Source organism: Salvelinus fontinalis, chromosome 28 (genome assembly GCF_029448725.1).
Source record: "Salvelinus fontinalis isolate EN_2023a chromosome 28, ASM2944872v1, whole genome shotgun sequence".
In the NCBI taxonomy this organism is placed as follows: domain Eukaryota; kingdom Metazoa; phylum Chordata; class Actinopteri; order Salmoniformes; family Salmonidae; genus Salvelinus; species Salvelinus fontinalis.
This window is the reverse complement of record NC_074692.1, coordinates 24,792,255-24,811,863: the sequence shown is the minus strand read 5'-3', so window position 1 is coordinate 24,811,863 and position 19,609 is coordinate 24,792,255. Positions and strand designations below refer to the sequence as shown.

The window sequence follows — 19,609 nt, the reverse complement described above, 5'->3', positions numbered from 1 at the left end:
AAGTAGAATATCATACTAAACGGAGTGTCCTGGATTTACATAAAGAATAACAAGATATGCTCTGAGACCAGATTGCACTGGTTACATCAGAGATACAATTTGTCAGTAACATTAGACACTTTTTCAAGTAAACGTAGCTACATAACTGAATAAATATTGTACAAGTAACCATTTAACATTTCCTTACAGAAACAAGTTGAGCAGAGTTATTTTGTCGAATGTTTTTGTCTCAATGATTAGATACACATTATTTAGGTAAAAGGTCAAATTTCCACTAGTTACCACAGCCTCAAAGTCTAAATGGTCTATATCGGAAAAAATCATGAAAACAAGAATGTGCTTTTCTGTCATAATTTAAGGTTAGGCATATGGTTAGCAGTGTGGTTAAGGTTAGGTTTAAAAGCACCCTTTAAGAATATAAATTGTAGAAATAGGCGGGGTTTATGACTTTGTGGCTGTGGTAACTAGTGACGACCCAAGATTGTCAGCGTTTGTCATAAAAGCGCCCTTAAGTTGACTCCCGGTTCAAACAGATACATTGACCTTCGTGGACGTAAGGAGGAATCAACGTTATGTCACTGCTCAGAAGTAAGTAATAATATGTTATTTTTCATAAACCACGCGCCACGAAATGCATACTTTAGTTTTCTGACAACATGTTTTTCTTGCTCTGTAAAGGTGTCTGGGTAGTAACGCTGATAGCCTGTCGGTGCCAAATTATAACCAGAAACTCCAGACAGTCGACAAAGTTCAAACTAGTGTTCATGGCTAGTTGCTCACTACTGACTATAGCCTACATTTGTGAATTTAAACATTGTTCCCTTTTAGAGTTGTCACCGTTTAGCCTCTCCAACTGTGATCATTATTCTGAATGAATGAATAAATAAAGGACAGTTGTCAGTCTCTCTACATGTGAACATATGTATTTCTTGTCAAGTGTCTGCCCTCCACATATTCAACAACTGACAGTTGTCTCTATCGTTTCATTTCTAAAGGCTAGGTGAGTTGAAAATGAATGTAGGGTGAAGGTGACTGACACTTTTCATAGTTGCATGAGAATTGCAATGACACTGCAGTGGAGTTTTATGATAGGACTCTCAAACGTGCACTTTCATCAGGCAGTGAGTGTAGGCAAGACAGACTTTTTTCAAGTCCAATATTTTTACTGTTTTGTCACTCAAACCATGTCCAAAGCTGCAGTAAAGCTTGATTAGTCACCTCACACCGACTCCTCTTTCTCTCCATCCAGATGTGTTTATTGTGTCTGCTAAGCGGACCCCGTTTGGAACCTACGGTGGGGTGCTGAAGGACCACAGTGCAACAGACCTAGCAGAGCATGCCTCCAAGGCTGCCCTTGCTGCTGGGGGAGTGGCACCTGAGCTTGTCAACAGTGTCATCTTTGGAAACGTAATGCAGGTGGGTCTAAAACTCCAAAGAGTAAGCTGAGGCAAGGATTAACTCTCTAGGAAGGAAATGTGTGTTGACTTAAGACTCTCTTCCTTTCTTTCCAGAGCTCTGCAGATGCTCCATACATTGCTCGTCACGTGGGTCTGAGGTGTGGGGTGCCCATTCCAGTGCCTGCTCTCACCGTGAACCGCCTGTGTGGGTCCGGCTTTCAGTCAATCATCAATGGAGCTCAGGTACAGTAGACACACTGTAAGCACTAAGACTACACTGTTACTCTCCACTGAGCATTTCTTCAAGTATCTCTGTCTGAACTGGACTCCTGCCCACTGTACACTAGAATTAAAAAATATATATTATGCAAAGTTTTTGGTCAGAGACCTCAGGAAATTTCTTTCTGCCGCAGTGTCACCTACCCTTTTGTTTGTAGGTCAATTGTAGGTGCATGGTTTCTTCCTCTGCTGATTGCTTAGGAACATTAGCAGCCTTGTGTGTTTGTCCCCTTTAAGACCCTGTATGTCTCTAGGAAATCTGTTTGAAGGATTCAGAGGTGGTGCTGTGTGGAGGCTCGGAGAGCATGAGCCAGGCTCCATACGCTGTCCGCAACGTTCGCTTCGGAACCAAGTTCGGACTCGACCTCAAGGTATTGAATTAATAAATGAGGGATAAGAACCAAATGTGTGTGGTTTTGATAATTTTTGACTGCAAGAGCCCTTTAACAGCTGCTCGAAACCAATGCCAAGGACTAAGCTAACATGTTCTGTATTCTTTGTCTCAGCTAGAGGACACTCTGTGGGCGGGGCTTACTGACCTGCACATTAAGATCCCTATGGGCATCACAGCAGAGAACCTGGCAGTGAAATATGAGATCAGCAGAGACGACTGTGACAAATACGCACACCAGACCCAGCAGAGGTGGAAGGCAGGTTAGAGGTCAACCCTTACATAACTACGCTTACATGTTTACAATCCTTAAGGCATGAAGACTGTCCTGATTTAATAAGGAATTCCTGATGATCTGTCCTCTGTAAACCAGAAATACTTCTGTTTCTTGTCATGACAATGAACAGCTTTTCCAGATTTCTATCTGAATGCTGACTACATCACTGACTTTGTCTGTGTGCGCTCTAAACCTTAGCACATGAGGCGGGCCACTACACGGCAGAGATTGCACCCATCGACGTGAAGGCAAAGAAGGGCAAAGTACCCATGACCCAGGATGAGCACCCTCGTCCCCAGACCACCCTGGAGCAGATGGCTAGGCTACCCCCTGTCTTCAAAAAGGGAGGAACGGTTACTGCCGCCAACTCATCAGTGAGTACTTAACAAAACTGATTCACTTCTGGGTCCAAGCCCTTTCATCCAGTTCCTACCAACTCTTGCCAACGGAGTATCACATTCAGTCTGTCTCCAAGCACACCGGTTTTAAATGTCATGCAGATCATTTTTGTGTGCTAGGTTTAAATCATGTGCTAGTTTTTAATGTACTGTTCTTCAAGTTCTGCTCCTTTTCAACAGGGTGTGTCTGACGGAGCTGCTGCCGTGGTGATAGCCAGTGAGGAAGCTGTGAAGGAGCACAAGCTCACCCCATTGGCAAGAATAGTGGCCTATCACGTCTCTGGCTGTGACCCAAGCATTATGGGAATTGGTGGGTGACTGGCAACATATCTCATGTACTTGATGAAAACATATGATACAGCCAAATATAGTCCTTTCTAGCATGGCCATCTAGTGGTTTCTGTTGGTAAGATTCTGGCATTCTCCCCCCTCAGGCCCAGTCCCAGCAATCACAGAAGCCCTGAAGAAAGCAGGTCTCACCCTCCAAGACATGGATCTGGTGGAGGTATGCTTGTCTGTTTAAGTTCATGAATAGGAAGTAGGAACTGATGCAGGAAATCGCAGATATTGTTTTGCTTTACTCAATCTCCTTCTTGTAGCGCACCCTATAGAATTGACTTCCTCCTTCTCACTTGCTCTGTTTCTCTTTCTCCTGCTCTGACTTCTCATGTCCTCTTTCTCACCTTTGCTGTCTCTCAGGTGAATGAGGCATTTGCTGCTCAGTACCTGGCAGTTGCCAAGGCATTGGGTCTGGACCCAGAGAAGAGTAATGCTGATGGAGGGGCTATTGCCATCGGCCACCCCCTGGGAGCCTCAGGAGCACGCATCACTGCTCACCTGGTCCACGAGCTCCGGTAACCCCACCACACCAGTAGTCTTCTTACTACTCAGAGCACTTCTTATTACTCAATATGTAGTTCCACAAACTGTCTAATCAAATCTTGAAAAAAAATGTGTTTTATGTAAGGGAACAGGTAAGAGGTTTTTAATTAAGCAATAAGGCCTGGGGGGTTGTATCTGACCAATATACCACGGCTAAGGGCTGTTCTATACCACAGCTTTCAGCCAATCATCATACAGAAGCTAAATTAATAATTAACACTGTTCAATGGCTGAGCAATTCATATCTCACAGATGAGTGATTTACATTTGGTTTTGCTTTCTCTCCTTCAGGCGGATTGGGGGAAAGTATGCTGTGGGATCAGCTTGCATCGGTGGTGGCCAGGGTATCGCCATAATCATAAAGAACACTCACTGATGAGCCGCTCAAACTATCCACACTCAGAAGTGTACTTAGAATACCATCCACACTCTTAACACACACCACACATACTCAATAGAGTACATGCCATATACACACTCGAATAAGACCTTAGGTTTTTGTCCAATGTAGAGTTTTCTTAGTATCGACTTGAAATGTAAGAATATCCACTTTCCAATGTAAAAAAAATTAAGATCTTTGTATGTTTGACCCACACTTCAAATTAGACATGGCTCTAGCATCTACACTCAGAAAAAAAAATACAAAGATCTCATAATTACTCCAGAAAATGGCTGTTTCTCTGAACACAGAAGACAATGGTATGTTTAGGAACATAAATGTCTGAAACTCCCTCCTTTCTTGGATTTTTCATATTCTTCTTACCTTTTTCTAAATGTTCATCTATGGCAACCATACTGTATCTGTTTAAAGAGGCCTTGTGAATCTGAAGGGCTAACTCCTGTTTTTGTAAGTCTTTGTTTGCCTTAGCGACAATGCTAGCTCATAGCAGGACATACCATTTACGTCTCGTTGTAGCATATGAATAGTTGAGGTGAGTGTTTTGAGTTGGCTGCATAATTTATCCAGAATTTCTTGCCTGAATTATCACTCCTTTGCATGGATCACCATTGCCTTAACTACTGGATATATATGTAAGATGTGTGTGTACGCTGTCAGGTTGCCTGTAAAGATATTTTTTTATGATTAAAGTAAAAAACCTGGGATTCACAAATTGTCATGTGTGAGATTGTTGGAGATTCTTTATGGAGTATCATGTAGTAGTTACTAGGTCTTACACTGTGCCAACTTCAGGCATTATACAGTGAATGTGGACTAGAGGTCGACCGATTAATCGGAATGGCCGATTTAATTAGGGCCAATTTCAAGTTTTCATAATCGGAAATCTGTATTTTTGGGCGCCGATTTTATTTTTTATATATATTTTTTTACACCTTTATCCTTTATTTAACTAGGCAAGTCAGTTAAGAACACATTCTTATTTTCAATGACGGCCTAGGAACGGTGGATTAACTGCCTTGTTCAGGGGCAGAATGACAGCTGTTTACCTTGTCAGCTCGGGGATTCAATCTTGAAACCTTACAGTTAACTAGTCCAATGCTCTAACCACCTGATTACATTGCACTCCACGAGGAGACTGCCTGTTACGCGAATGCAGTAAGAAGCCAAGGTAAGTTGCTAGTGTTGATGAATCGTTACTGGAGAAATGAGACCAAGTTGGGACATTGGACGAGGTGGATAAGGTATAGTAAAGGCAGTTTATTCAAAGGTAAAGATATCTGGCAAAGCGTGCTGCACGGACTCGTTCTTATGGAACTATCGGAAGGAGCTATACAATAAAATGACGTAGGTATATTCTGGGAGTCTGTTCGTCGGATTGGTCGATCTGGGTTGTGGGTAGTCCTGTTCGGGCCTGGTGTCGACGTTCCATTGGCTCTTAACATTGTTCTTTGTCTTCGAGTCCCAACCTTGAAAAGAATGTGTGTGTGTCTGTGGTTGTTATCTGATGAGAGCAGAATGTGTCTGAGAGAAAAGCGGGTGGTGGGTGCATGTTGTGCAAAGTATAGCTTGTGTTGAGAAGTTGTTATAACAAGTTTCCAGTATCTATTACAATTTCTTACACTAGCTAGCATTAAACGTATCTTATAAAAAAACAATCAATCATAATCACTAGTTAACTACACATGGCTGATGATATTACTAGTTTATCTAGCGTGTACTGCGTTGCATGTAATTGATGCGGTGCGCATTCGGAAAAAGGACTGTCGTTGCTCCAATGTGTACCTAACATTAAACATCAATGCTTTTCTTAAAATCAATACAGAAGTATATATTTTTAAACCTGCATATTTAGTTAATATTGCCTGCTAACATGGCTCGTTGCGTACTGTGAAGACTATTTCTTCTTAACAAAGACAGCCAACTACACCAAACGGGATGATTTAACAAAAGAGCATTTGCGAAAAATGCACAATCGTTGCACGACTGTACCTAACCATAAACATCAATGCATTTCTTAAAATCAATACACAGAAGTATATATTTCTAAACCTGCATATTTAGCTAAAAGAAATCCAGGTTAGCAGGCAATATTAACCAGGTGAAATTGTGTCACTTCTCTTGCGTTCATTGCACGCAGAGTCAGTGTATATGCAACAGTTTGGGCTGCCTAATTTGCCAGAATTTTACGTAACTATGACCACATTGAAGGTTGTGCATTGTAACAGGAATATTTAGATTTATGGATGCCACCCGTTAGATAAAATACGGAACGGATCCGTATTTCACTGAAAGAATAAACGTCTTGTTTCCGGATTCGACCATATTAATGACCTAAGGCTCGTATTTCTGTGTGTTATGTTATAATTAAGTCTATGATTTGATAGAGCAGTCTGACTGAGCGGTGGTAGGCACCAGCAGGCTCGTAAGCATTCATTCAAACAGCACTTTCATGCGTTTTGCCAGGAGCTCTTCGCTGTGCTTCAAGCATTGAGCTGTTTATGACTTCAAGCCTTGAGCTGTTTATGACTTCAAGCCTATCAACTCCCGAGATTAGGCTGGTGTAACCGATGTGAAATGGTTAGCGGGGTGCGCGCTAATAGCGTTTCAAACGTCACTCGCTCTGAGACTTAGAGTGGTTGTTCCCCTTGCTCTGCATGGGTAACGCTGCTTCGAGGGTGGTTGTTGTCAATGTGTTCCGGGGGCGAGCAGAGGGACGGAAGCTATACTGTTACACTAGCAATACTAAACTGCCTATAAGAACATCCAATAGTCAAAGGTATATGAAATACAAATCGTATAGAGAGAAATAGTCCTATAACTACAACCTAAAACTTCTTACCTGGGAATATTGAAGACTCATGTTAAAAGGAACCACCAGCTTTCATATATTCTCATGTTTTGAGCAAGGAACTTAAATCTTTGCTTTTTTACATGGCACATATTGCACTTTTACTTTCTTCTCCAACACTTTGTTTTTGCATTATTTAAACCAAATTGAACATGTTTCATTATTTATTTGTGGCTAAATTGATATTATTGATGTATTATATAAAGTGTTAATTCAGTATTGTTATTACAAATAAAAAATTTAAATCGGCCGATTAATCGGTATCGACTTTTTTTGGTCCTCCAATAATCGGTATCGGTCAATTTGTCAATTTTATGCCCTGCTAGAGCTGCCACGGTCAACTCTAAGTGCTGTTCTTGTGATGTGGAAATGTCTAAGGGCAACAGCGGCCCAGCCGCAAGTTGTAGGCAACACCAGCTCAAGGAACTGGACCGTCAAGTGCCGTAACATGTAAAAATGATCTTTGGTTAGAACACTCACTACCAAGTTCCAACCTACCTCTGGAAGAAACGTCAGCACAAGAACTGTTGGTCGGGAGCTTCATGAAATGGGATTCCATGGCTGAGCAGCCACACGCAAGCCCATGCGCAATGCCAAGCGTCGGTTGGAGTGGTGTAAAGCTCTGTCATTCTACTCTGGAGCAGTGGAAATGCGTTCTCCGGAGTAATGAGTCATGCTTCACCACCTGGCAGTCCGACAGACAAATCTGGGTTTGGTGGAAGCCAGGAGAACGCTACTGGGTGCAAAGAGAAATGGTTTGCATAGTGCCAACTAAAGTTTGGTGGAGGAGGAATAATGGTCTGGGCCTATTTTTCATGGTTTGGGCTAGGCCCCTTAGTTCCAGTGAAGGGATATCTTAACGCTACAGCATACAATGACCTTCTAGACGATTCTGTGCTCCCAACTTTGTGGCAACAGTTTGGGGAAGGCCCTTTACTGTTTCAGCATGACAATGCCCCTATGCACAAAGTGAGGTCCATGCAGAAATGGTTTGTTGTGATCGGTGTGGAAGAACTTAACTGGTCTGTACAGAGCCCTGACCTCAACCCCATCAAACACCTTTGGGATGAATTGGACCGCCGACTGCGAGCCAGACCTAATCATCCAGCATCAGTGCCCAATCTCACCAATTCTCTTGTAGCTGAATGGAATAAATCCCCACAGCAATGTTCCAAGATCTAGTGGAAAGCCTTACCATTAGAGTGTAGGCTGTTATAGCAGCAAAGGGGGGACCAACTCCATATTAATGCCCATGATTTTGGATTGAGATATTTGACAAGCAAGTGTCCAGATACATTTGGTCATGTAATGTATCTCAGGATCCACATCAATATAGCAATGTGCTGCTCTGTGCAGTGTGTCTGCAATGAAGGTGACCTGGAACAACACCGTAATCTTGGTCCTGGAAACTGGTCCTATGAGACTATAGATACAAGTATTTTCTTAGACAGCTCATCATTACTTGATGATTGCTGGAAATAATGTAGATTTGTCCATAAATTACAAATATGAACATTACTCCTCTTATCAGACAAATACAGCATTCATAGATTTCATTAACAATGTTTATTGACTATAAATTGTTTTATTTTATTGTTAAATTTGTTTTTTCTCAAAGGACTACAAGGGCCAAGATTTGTTTGCGTTGTTTACGTCAACGTCAAATGCAACGTGCTTATATACGTAACTTTCCCGGATATCAGTCTTTTTTTCATAGCAAAGGTAAGAATGGCGTCTCACCACACTACTGCATAAATAAAATCGGTGTTCATCCATACAAAATGTACCAAATAACCGCATCCAATTTATACGGGGCTATTGATTATGTCCTTAAGAGTCTTTATGTTTGAATATGGTTGTTTTTATGTGTGATGACTTGTAAATAGCGTTATGTTTCGTAAGCGTAGGCCCACTGCCTACTACATATCTCAACGCGTTGTAATTCTTGAGCAGATTTCAGATTTGGCCCATGTTTAATTTCTATTCACTGGCCCTCACAACTAAAACGTAAGGGCCAGCCGGCTTGGTTTCTAACTTAAGGTGAATGGTATAGCTAACGTAACGTTAGCTACGACTTGTCATGCCGGTATATGCCCATGCTTGCGTGTACACTTTCTCCAGTCAATTTAAGGTGTTTTGTCAATTCTGTTAAATGCCTAATTGACTTGTCTGTTGAAATGTCCGTTTTTACCTGCTCACTTGTGCTGTTATGTTACCAAGTTGCAGAAATGTTCATGGCATGCTAGTGTTGTAGTGGCAGGCAATCACCCGGTGATGGGGCCTGCTGATTTTGCTCTATAATTTGACCATAGTTTACAGCCAAGTATTTTGGTTACCCGTTCTTGAATATCTGAAGCCACAATGTGCTTAGCTGAAAAATTACAGCTAACATCAGGCTAGCTGTCAAGTTCTGTTTCAGCACCATATTGAAAGTAGTTAACTAACCAGCATCAGTCATTCATGATCCACTAGTAATGAATGTTCGACCATGGAATTACTACAATCCTATAAATCTATATTAGAAATATTGCTCTATTGTAGAACTGTCTGGGTTTAACCCATTCTGATCCCCGTTTCTCCCCAGATGGCAGAGGGAGACAAGAAGAAAGTGGCTAAGAAGGCTCACTGCAGCCGGAACCCTGTCCTGGCCAGGGGCATCGGTCGCTACTCTCGCTCCGCCATGTATGCCCGCAGGGCCATGTACAAGCGGAAGACCAAGACCACTGAGACCAAGGTGAGAGAGGGGAGGCACACCGACTGGGGGAAGCGGTAACTTTGGTTCTCTAGATTAAACCTGTTAAACTTGTTTGGACCCCAGGAAGAGTAAGGCAGCAGCCAATGGGGATACCTAATAAATACTAACAGGTTCAGAGTTTTATAAAAAACTAGATCTTGGTTAATGTTGAGTCATATTTCTTTGTGTAGTGTACGGAAAGCCTCAACGTGTGCTGTCGGTCCTTGTTTTAGATTGAGAAGAAGCTGAAGGTCAAGACCCCATCCACCATCACCAAGACTGTTGGCGGTGACAAGAATGGAGGCACTCGTGTTGTCAAGATGCGCAAAATGGTGAGTCTTTCGCTCACTCAAACATTGTTTCCCAAATTGTGGTTGGAATCAAGTTTCTCTTGGGTCGTTGTAACCATTGCTGGATTTTGTAGCTCACTTCCACATTCAGTAGATCAAGATTCCGGTTTGAGACGGATTTGGTCTGTCGTATACATAAAAATGCTGGTTTGGACTTTTCATCGGTTCAATATAGTGCATACAGTTAGGTCTGGTAGCAAGATGTGGCGTTGCTTAATTCTACACTTGTGAGGTTGTGTAATATAATAATTTGTAATTCGCTCTGGATAAGAGCGTCTGCTAAATGACTTAAATGTAAATGTATATCCCTTGACTTGTTTGCCCCCAGCCCCGTTACTACCCCACAGAGGATGTGGCAAGGAAACTGAAGAGCCATGGTAAGAAGCCCTTCAGCCAGCATAAGAGGAACCTGCGTGCCACCATCACCCCAGGAACCGTGCTTGTACTGCTCACTGGACGCCACCGCGGAAAGGTTAGATCGCATGCATTAATACTCATGTATGCACACACATTCATGTGTCATTGAGTTGGATCATACCGTAACCTCACTCCAGCCACACCACCTTAAACTGTCCTTGTCCTGCTAACTGGATGCCAGTGCAGGAAGGTGAGAACCCTCATGGCCAAACTCATGACACTGCTCTTACTCATAAATATCTGTTGCTTTCACACTGAGGCTTACTCACTGTAGAATTATTTTGCAACCAATAATATTGCAGATTGTGTGCTGTGCATATGAATTTAAAACCCTTGTTGCTCTGCTGCCCTTTTGTGCCCTACATGTGATAAGCTGCCTGATACTCCCACATTGACAAATCAGTTCACCTTTTGCCCACACATAGAAACACGACACATACAAGCCTCACACAGGCATACTGCTGGCATACTGCAGTAGTTCCTACACACAGGACTGCGCCCACACACTGAATTCACCCAGCAGGTCCTGCTGCTATGGTGTCAGCTTTGAAGTGCGGCTCAATTGCCAGAGGACACTCGCAGCATTGTATTGGGAGCACATAAATGTGTAAAGTGGAACATTTTCATTAAACTCAAGTTGATGAACATCTGAACAGATTTGTTAAAGATTTATGTAATGCGTTTCCCTATACATTTAAATTGGCAGTGGCCTAGTACAATTTCTGTTCTATTCTTGTGGACAGTTTTTTTAATGCTCTTTATTCTAATAGAAAGCCACAGTTTGATGGTTTCAGCTGTGGCACTTGATTTTACCAGTAAGTAAGAATCTGGTGGGTTTGCGCTAGGCTGGAACTAAAGCCTGTATACCCTGTTTCAGGATCAGGGCTGGTGATCCCTACTGTAGCATGTACATGTGGTAGATGTTGTTCTGTGCAATCCAGTGACTCTCTTCTCTCTCCTCTCAGCGTGTTGTGTTTCTGAAGCAGCTCTCCAGTGGTCTCCTGCTTGTAACTGGTAAGAAGAACCGGTGCTTTCTTTGAAATATTCTTATTTATCACGGTGGATTGGCAAAATAAGTGTTGCATAAAGTTATTTTCAGAATGTCCAGTGAGATTTTATTTCACATTCATGTCTGCAGCTGCAGTACCTCATCAGGTATCCATACCTACCTTGATGTGATGTTTTGAAAATATGCTGCTCTTGCTATTTCAGTTGTAACTCAATCCCCCACTCGCTCTCCAACTTTTAGGTCCCCTGGCCCTGAACCGTGTCCCCCTGCGCAGGGCACACCAAAAGTTTGTCATCGCCACAGCAACCAAGGTTGACATCTCTGGCATGAAGATCCCCAAGACTTTGTCAGATGCCTACTTCAAGAAGAAGAGGCTGAGGAGACCCCGCCACCAGGAGGGAGAGATTTTTGACACAGAGAAAGAGGTAAACCCCACATTAAACATACACAACCTATACACACTTGCAAACCCTTCTGGGATTTACAAACTAGTGGGAGGGAGTAGAGGTGAGGGGTAACTATTGAAGGTTGTCATTGGACTGGTAGCGTACAAGCAGTGTGCACTTAATATATCGGGGTAGGCAGCTAGATTCAGCCATGGGCCGATTTGTCAGAGTGGGTGGTCGACGGGCAGTAACATAATCATAATAACTGGTACAGTGCAAATTGACCACAACTGACCACAAAAAGAGATTGCATTTTAAAGTAACAATTTTATACCTTGATTACATTTAGACACGATCACATTTCCTTTTAAAAATGTATTAGTGGTAATACTTGGTGAACAGTTTTCCTAAATAAACCATTTTTAGCTGGATTCCTGGTGTTTTTTGTATTTGTTTGCCAGCTGGTTTTGGCCTGCTGACCCATGTACTAGATGCGCAACACGTGTATAAATCCAAATCCCTCATTCCTTAGAATGTTATTTGGAGAATAGTCTGTTTATCCGGACAGCTCAAATCTTTCACTTGGGTGGGGGTCTATTGTTCAATAAATGGTAGATAACTACTTTCCGCTTTGGTTGTGGGGGGAAAAACTAGGTTGTAAATAGAAAATGCTAAAGTTGTCTGACTTTGCTTCCCCCGCTATAGAAGTACCAGTTGACAGAGCAGAGGAAGGAGGACCAGAAGACTGTAGACTCTCAGCTGCTGCCCCTCATTAAGAAGGTTCCCCAGCTGAAGGGCTACCTGCGCTCCTCTTTCTGCCTCTCCAACGGCGTCTACCCTCACAAACTGGTTTTCTAAATGTTGTAATAAAGAGTACCACCACAGTCCTATCCCGCCTTCTGGCTCTATGTGATTTGAAAATGTCAAAACTTCAACAATAGCCCACCAACACACAATCTTTTGGAGGTGTCCTGGTAGAGCCCCAGCAGCACCCTTGTAATTCATAACTCTTAATGGGGTTCTGTGGCAGGGCGGGCTGTCGCCATGGCATTCAGGGAGTCTCAGGTTGCTGCCATTGAAGTCTGTAGTATTGTCTACCAAATCAGTTTCCAGTTGGCTTTCATTCACCCCTACACTAGAGAATGTCTTCACTGGTATAGATTGAAAAGCTTTTAGTCAATTGGCACTAAAGTATTAATGATTGAACGGTTTGACTACATACATTAACCTCCCATACACGGATGCTGGGACAGGTACATGCTATTTTGACACGGTTGCAACTCTTTCCATAAAGGACAGCTGTAGTTTAACTTGGGCCACACGAGGTCTGGAAACTGGTGGACAGTCGCTGGCTGCATTGGCTACCCACATGTTCACTGCTAGAACTAGCTCTTGTGGCAGACTGCTCTAAATTAACATATCATTGGTAGCACCCCATGAGATGTGGGTGCAGTGTATTGTGCCCTAGCACACATGCCCTGGATAAATGTTTATTCGAATTACTGTACATTCAATTTGTGGAGTATTAGGTTTCTAAATAAACTTCCTATAGACGCTTTGACAATGCTCTTCAAATACGTCGTGATGACTACATGCAAGCGGTGTCATTCTTTGCTATACATTTTGCATGCTTTTCGGTGCCCCAAATGGAGGATATACTGAGTTGCCGGTGAAGGCACGTAACTGCTGTAAACAAAATGGTTAACGAGGCGCGAGTAGCCCCGACGGTCTGAATTATTTTTAGGTCTGGATCAGGGATCCTATAAATCCCATTCTATGGCCTGGCCCAAGTTAAACTACTGCTATAGGAAGATAAATGTTGCGTCGGTATGGGTAAAATATACACTGCTCAAAAAAATAAAGGGAACACTTAAACAACACAATGTAACTCCAAGTCAATCACACTTCTGTGAAGTCAAAATGTCCACTTACGAAGCAACACTGATTGACAATAAATTTCACGTTGTTGTGCAAATGGAATAGACAACAGGTGGCAATTAGCAAGACACCCCCAATAAAGGAGTGGTTCTGCAGGTGGTGACCACAGACAACTTCTCAGTTCCTATGCTTCCTGGCTGATGTTTTAGTCACTTTTGAATGCTGGCGGTGCTTTCACTCTAGTGGTAGCATGAGACGGAGTCTACAACCCACACAAGTGGCTCAGGTAGTGCAGCTTATCCAGGATGGCACATCAATGCGAGCTGTGGCAAGAAGGTTTGCTGTGTCTGTCAGCGTAGTGTCCAGAGCATGGAGGCGCTACCAGGAGACGTGGAGGGCAACAACCCAGCAGCAGGACCGCTACATCCGCCTTTGTGCAAGGAGGAGCAGGAGGAGCAATGCCAGAGCCCTGCAAAATGACCTCCAGCAGGCCACAAATGTGCATGTGTCTGCTCAAACGGTCAGAAACAGACTCCATGAGGGTGGTATGAGGGCCCGATGTCCACAGGTGGGGGTTGTGCTTACAGCCCAACACCGTGCAGGACGTTTGGCATTTGCCAGAGAACCCCAAGATTGGCAAATTCGCCACTGGCACCCTGTGCTCATCACAGATGAAAGCAGGTTCACACTAAGCACATGTGACAGACGTGACAGAGTCTGGAGACGCCGTGGAGAACGTTCTGCTGCCTACAACATCCTCCAGCATAACCGGTTCGGCGGTGGGTCAGTCATGGTGTGGGGTGGCATTTCTTTGGGGGGCCGCACAGCCCTCCATGTGCTCGCCAGAGGTAGCCTAACTGCCATTAGGTACCGAGATGAGATCCTCAGACCCCTTGTGAGACCATATGCTGGTGCGGTTGGCCCTGGGTTCCTCCTAATGCAAGACAATGCTAGACATCATGTGGCTGGAGTGTGTCAGCAGTTCCTGCAAGAGGAAGGCATTGATGCTATGGACTAGCCCGCCCGTTCCCCAGACCTGAATCCAATTGAGCACATCTGGGACATCATGTCTCGCTCCATCCACCAACGCCACGTTGCACCAGACTGTCCAGGAGTTGGCGGATGCTTTAGTCCAGGTCTGGGAGGAGATCCTTCAGGAGACCATCCGCCACTTCATCAGGAGCATGCCCAGGCGTTGTAGGGAGGCCACACACACTACTGAGCCTCATTTCGACTTGTTTTATGGACATTTGATCAAAGTTGGATCAGCCTGTAGTGTGGTTTTCCACTTTAATTTTGAGTGTGACTCCAAATCCAGACCTCCATGGGTTGATAAATTTGACTTCCATTGATAATTTGTGTGATTTTGTTGTCAGCACATTCAACTATGCAAAGAAAAAAGTATTTAATAAGAATATTTCATTCAGATCTAGGATGTGTTATTTTAGTGTTCCCTTTATTTTTTTGAGCAGTGTATATTCCCTGGTTTGACTAGAAGTAACCTTAAGGTTGCTAAAATGAATCTGAGCTGACAGGTAAAAATCTTGTCGTTCTGCCCCTAAACAAACAGTTAACTCACTTTTCCTAGACCGTCATTGTGAATAAGAATGTGTTGACTTGCCTGGTTAAAGGTTAAATAAACAAATTAGAAAGTAATCCTTTCTCGCTGCTGTAGCCATCTAACCCGTACAATTGCTGTACTTGGAAACCAGTGGCAGATGTATGAACACGATTTGATGGAAGATTTTGGCAAAGAGCCCTTTACCTCATGTGATCTTTGACATTTACCTGAGTGTAATTTATGGTTAAGTGAGTGAGGTGAGAATATTGTCAGCCACCGCATGTAGTTTCTGGTTATCATAAATAAAATGGCCTCTTACATAATCTGTCATTCTATCAATTTGGACAATCCACTTTGTGACAAGCTTGAAAGCACAAATAAAAAGGAGTGAACATAAGTAGCTAAAATAAAGTACTCCAAAAGATAAACCCAGAGAGCCAAACAATATCGCTTTAATAAAAATAAAAACCGGTGACATCAAATCTACTGTAGTAGAAAACAAAAATAAATACAAGTGTTTAATCTCACATGGCCATGTATTTTTTCTTTCATAAACAAAGCAGCACAGAAAAAGGCAGTCCCCATTGACCAGGATGATAGAGCCTTTGTCGAGTCAGTATTTAATGGTCAGTTGGTGTTGAAGGGGCTGGGGCCGCTGGCCGCTTAGCCAGATTTGAAAAGCAGGATGGCCACCTGGCCCAAGTAGAAGTAGATGAAATGCTTGGTCTCATGGGTCACGTAGCTGCCAAAGTTCCTCCCTACGATGCAATGCCAGGTGGGGTTGTACTTCTTGTCAAACTCCTGGGAGGGGCAGAGAGGAATGCAGTGATGAATCAGACACAGCATTCATTGAGGAAACCATTAAGTGAGCTACTGAACAAAATTAGTGTTGGTCCCATGTTTCATTAGCTGAAATAAAAGATCTTAGAAATGTTCCACATAAAGTGCATCTCAAATGTTTATTTACAATACCTGTTAGAGAGCATTTCTCATTTGCCAAGATAATTTTTTTTATTTCACCTTTAACCAGGTAGGCTAGTTGAAGACAAGTTCTCATTTACAACTGCAACCTGGCATCCATCAAATCAAATTTTATTTGTCACATGCAGATACAACAGGTATATAGACCTTACAAGCCCTTAACAATGCAGTTAAGAAAATAAGTGTTATGTAAAAAAAAAAAACTCAATAATTAAAGAGCAGCAGTAAAATAACAATAGCGAGGCTATATACAGGGGGCACCGGTTAGTCAAGGTAATATGTACATGTAGGCAGAGTTAAAGTGACTATGCATAGATAAAGAGAGCGTAGCAGCAGCATGTTCAGGAGTCTTATGGCTTGGGGGTAGAAGCTGTTAAGAGGTCTTTCGGACTTAGACTTGGCGCTCCGGTATCGCTTGCCGTGCGGTAGCAAAGAGAACAGTCTATGACTAGTGTGGCTAGAGTCTGACAATTTTTAGGGCCTTCCTCGGACACCGCCTAGTATAGAGGCCCTGGATGTTAGTTTGTTGGTGATGTGGATGCCAAGGAACTCAAGTGATGCCTCTTCCACTGAGATGCAGTGCCTTAGACCGCTACGCCACTCGAGAGCTGTAACTGTACCTAGTAAATAATTTCATATAGTTTGCCCTTGATTTATAGTAAACCAGTAACAGTAAGTTAGGCAGCTAACATTTAGTATGAAGGTGTGACTATTTTAACTCAATTTCATACCAAAACCTGGGATAACATCCCTTTACCCGTGTACGCAATTAAACGGATCCTTTGAGCATCAAACACACGTTGCAACATCCAATCAATTCCCTGCAGCCCCGAGTGTAACTTTTGGCAAGAGCCACAAGGACTGTTCTGCATGAGGAATAGGCAGTCATTCAGGCACAGACTTAGCGGACTAAACTCTACAGTGAAGAAAGTTTAATGAACTTCACCCAGACTTTGTGGAATCTAACTCCCACTGTCGATTCGCCCAAGGTCAATACTTAACGTAAATGGCCACGTGTACTTAAGTTTGTCCTTTAGTTTCATTATTTTGTTAGCTGAAATCCATACTTTTTCAATAAATGTTAATCAAATACAACCGTTTGCTCATGCTGTTGCTATAAGCTAGCAACTCAGTGCAAATGCGCCAATTGATATCTCAACAAGGAAACAGTCTGGTGGTATTTGATTGGTATTAATTGAAAAAGACAGCAAACAAAGGCACGCAACTACATAGGCCAAACAGGTAGACGGCTTGCATTATTATTTATTTTTAAGTATTGACCTTGGGCGAATCGATGTATTAGGGGCTAGATTCCACAAAGCCTGGTCTCCGCACAACGCTGTTAGTGAAGTTCAGTGACTTCCATTGACCAGATAGTCATTGAACTGTCATCTGGGTACCTTCTTGATGTATGCAGCGATGTCTTTCTCGATGTTGTACTTCTCCAGTGCCTGCGTGGCGCACTCCACTGCGTCCTGCTGCATCTCCTCCGACATGTCCGCATTTTTTATGACTGCTTTTCTGTCAGACATGGTTGCCCTAGGAGACCAAAACACATCACGGTATTAATGGCATGGGAGGATTAACCTGGGCTCACCCAGCATTTAACGGTACTCACTTCTTCTATAAAGCGCTTGGCGTGTTAAGACTCATCCACTAGTAGCTAAAACTGCATCTTCAGATCAGAGCTTAACACACAAAGCACCACTTGGCCTGCTGCCATGTAAATAAAAGTTACATAACAGGCACATGGCATCCCTGGGAACTATTATTTTATCAACGTTGCATAACAATTTCCATCACCGCTACTGCGCAGTTTCTATGGATACGCTTCTAAAGTTAATTGCTAGCTGGAATTATTTTCTCCAAAGAATGTTAACGACATTTTTCACATGATCACCCGGTGGGGTGGGGTGGGGTGGGAACCTTTGCTACCTAGTTAACGTTAGTTGTCAAGATTGTTACAGACAAAACAAGACAGCCAAGTTATACAGTAGCTAGCTAACACCATTTTCCCAAATGAGTCAAGAGTTAAAATTAGCTAACGTTAACATTGAGCAAACAGCATTGTTTTCCTTTAGGTGCTAACTTACTTCTCTAACAAGTCATTATGTCACGATATTAGCGAACGTTAGAAGTCAAAATGGAAGTTAATGATAACTGTCTGACAATCTAAACGTTAGCTAGCTTGCAGGTGAATCAACGTCAATTACCATCGTGTGCCACTCAGAAGCAAATAACGGTTTCAACTGTAACGTTACTTATCAATTCAGATGGCAAATTAATAATAGACCAGCAAATGATAACGATCAACATCTCATAATAGCCAAGCTCATTTTTACCTAATTAATCCAACGCCGGTTGTCTCCGCTGTATGGACGCCTGGCTTAACAGCTACAACTCCCGCTAAGTAGTGGTTGACAGAAAGTAATGTGGGTGTGTAACTGACTGGACCCGATCGCACCTATCTCCTATTGGCTAAGCCGTTATGCATTCGGTGTAGTTATTGGTCAATCTCTCGCAGCTTTCGCTGGTGTTTCTCATTGCATTTTATTTCAACCCATCATGCTTTGCGGTTCCCACGAGTCGTTGGTTTCGGTGGAAACCGTTGTAAACAAATTTATCAGTTCTTAAACCATACTCTACCACCTACAGAAGGGGTAACTTATACATATCCTTCACTGTACTGTATTTGATATTAGCTTGCTGCCTGATACGAAAAGTCCTACCTGACGTTGGGCTCCCGAGTGGCGTAGCGGTCTAAGGCACTGCATCCCAGTGCTAGATGCGTCACTGCAGACAGTGGTTCGAATCCAGGGTGTATCACAACCGGCCGTGATTGGGAGTCCCATAGGGCGGCGCACAATTGGCCCAGCGTCGTCCGGGGTTTGGCCGGTGTAGGCCGTCATTGTAAATAAGAATTTGATCTTAACTGACTTGCCTAGTTAAATAAAATAAAAAAACGTTCCATTTACAAAAGCTGGATCCCTTCTAGTCATGACCTGCTTCTAACTGGCTGTTTAGCAGACTAAAACAAAGCCACAAAGGCATAGAGATCATACTAAATTACCGAGCTTAATACGACGCCTCCTGGCGGCCATGTTAGAACACCGCATTAATTCTGACAATAATAGCCGAGTGGCTACCTCAAACTGTATGATAACAGTGCCTAAAATGATTTGATTCATCAACACGGTATATCTGGGTTCAAGACCTGAACCCAAACAGCTCTCAGTAACTGATCTACTACGATCATTATCACTGGCAAATCAAGTTTGATTGATTTCGAATTTAGTTGAGCTGTTATGCTAACTAGGTGTTTACACTAAATTATCTAAAATTAGCTAGATAGCTTGTAGTCTAGCAATTAGCATGTATCACGTGAGTAACATTTTGGGGAAGCTAAAAATGCACCTTTAAC

At 42.9% G+C, this 19,609-nt stretch overlaps 3 protein-coding genes across 3 annotated transcripts; 2 read left to right on the top strand and 1 right to left on the bottom strand.

Moving 5' to 3' along the window:
- Positions 1–455: 455 nt before the first annotated feature.
- acaa2 (acetyl-CoA acyltransferase 2) lies at positions 456–4,736 on the top strand. Its single transcript, XM_055887272.1, has 10 exons — positions 456–588; positions 1,250–1,416; positions 1,512–1,640; positions 1,931–2,047; positions 2,183–2,330; positions 2,543–2,718; positions 2,923–3,052; positions 3,177–3,247; positions 3,442–3,596; positions 3,916–4,736. The coding sequence occupies exons 1-10, from the start codon at positions 573–575 to the stop codon at positions 3,998–4,000; spliced, it is 1,194 nt and encodes a 397-aa protein (XP_055743247.1). The 5' UTR covers positions 456–572; the 3' UTR covers positions 4,001–4,736.
- A 4,698-nt stretch (positions 4,737–9,434) lies between these two features.
- LOC129826485 (60S ribosomal protein L6-like) lies at positions 9,435–12,658 on the top strand. The gene is made up of 6 exons (XM_055887270.1): positions 9,435–9,606; positions 9,840–9,938; positions 10,285–10,428; positions 11,339–11,387; positions 11,623–11,807; positions 12,474–12,658. Exons 1-6 carry the CDS (start codon positions 9,457–9,459, stop codon positions 12,624–12,626), a joined length of 780 nt encoding a protein of 259 aa, XP_055743245.1. The 5' UTR covers positions 9,435–9,456; the 3' UTR covers positions 12,627–12,658.
- Positions 12,659–15,643: 2,985 nt separating this feature from the next.
- On the bottom strand, positions 15,644–19,059 carry LOC129826486 (dynein light chain 1, cytoplasmic). Its single transcript, XM_055887271.1, has 3 exons — positions 18,918–19,059; positions 17,589–17,727; positions 15,644–16,008 (listed from the first exon to the last, which is right to left on the bottom strand). The coding sequence occupies exons 2-3, from the start codon at positions 17,718–17,720 to the stop codon at positions 15,871–15,873; spliced, it is 270 nt and encodes an 89-aa protein (XP_055743246.1). The 5' UTR covers positions 17,721–17,727; positions 18,918–19,059; the 3' UTR covers positions 15,644–15,870.
- Positions 19,060–19,609: the final 550 nt, after the last annotated feature.

Coding starts and splice junctions, on each gene's coding strand:
- LOC129826485 (XM_055887270.1), top strand. CDS start 9,457: ATGGCAGAGGGAGACAAGAAGAAAGTGGCTAAGAAGGCTCACTGCAGC. Junction 9,607..9,839: donor CCAAGACCACTGAGACCAAG/GTGAGAGAGGGG, acceptor TCCTTGTTTTAG/ATTGAGAAGAAGCTGAAGGT. Junction 10,429..11,338: donor CTGGACGCCACCGCGGAAAG/GTTAGATCGCAT, acceptor CTCTCCTCTCAG/CGTGTTGTGTTTCTGAAGCA.
- LOC129826486 (XM_055887271.1), bottom strand. CDS start 17,720: ATGTCTGACAGAAAAGCAGTCATAAAAAATGCGGACATGTCGGAGGAG. Junction 16,009..17,588: donor TCGCTGCATACATCAAGAAG/GTACCCAGATGA, acceptor TGCCCCTCCCAG/GAGTTTGACAAGAAGTACAA.
- acaa2 (XM_055887272.1), top strand. Junction 1,641..1,930: donor CAATCATCAATGGAGCTCAG/GTACAGTAGACA, acceptor GTATGTCTCTAG/GAAATCTGTTTGAAGGATTC. Junction 2,331..2,542: donor CCAGCAGAGGTGGAAGGCAG/GTTAGAGGTCAA, acceptor TCTAAACCTTAG/CACATGAGGCGGGCCACTAC.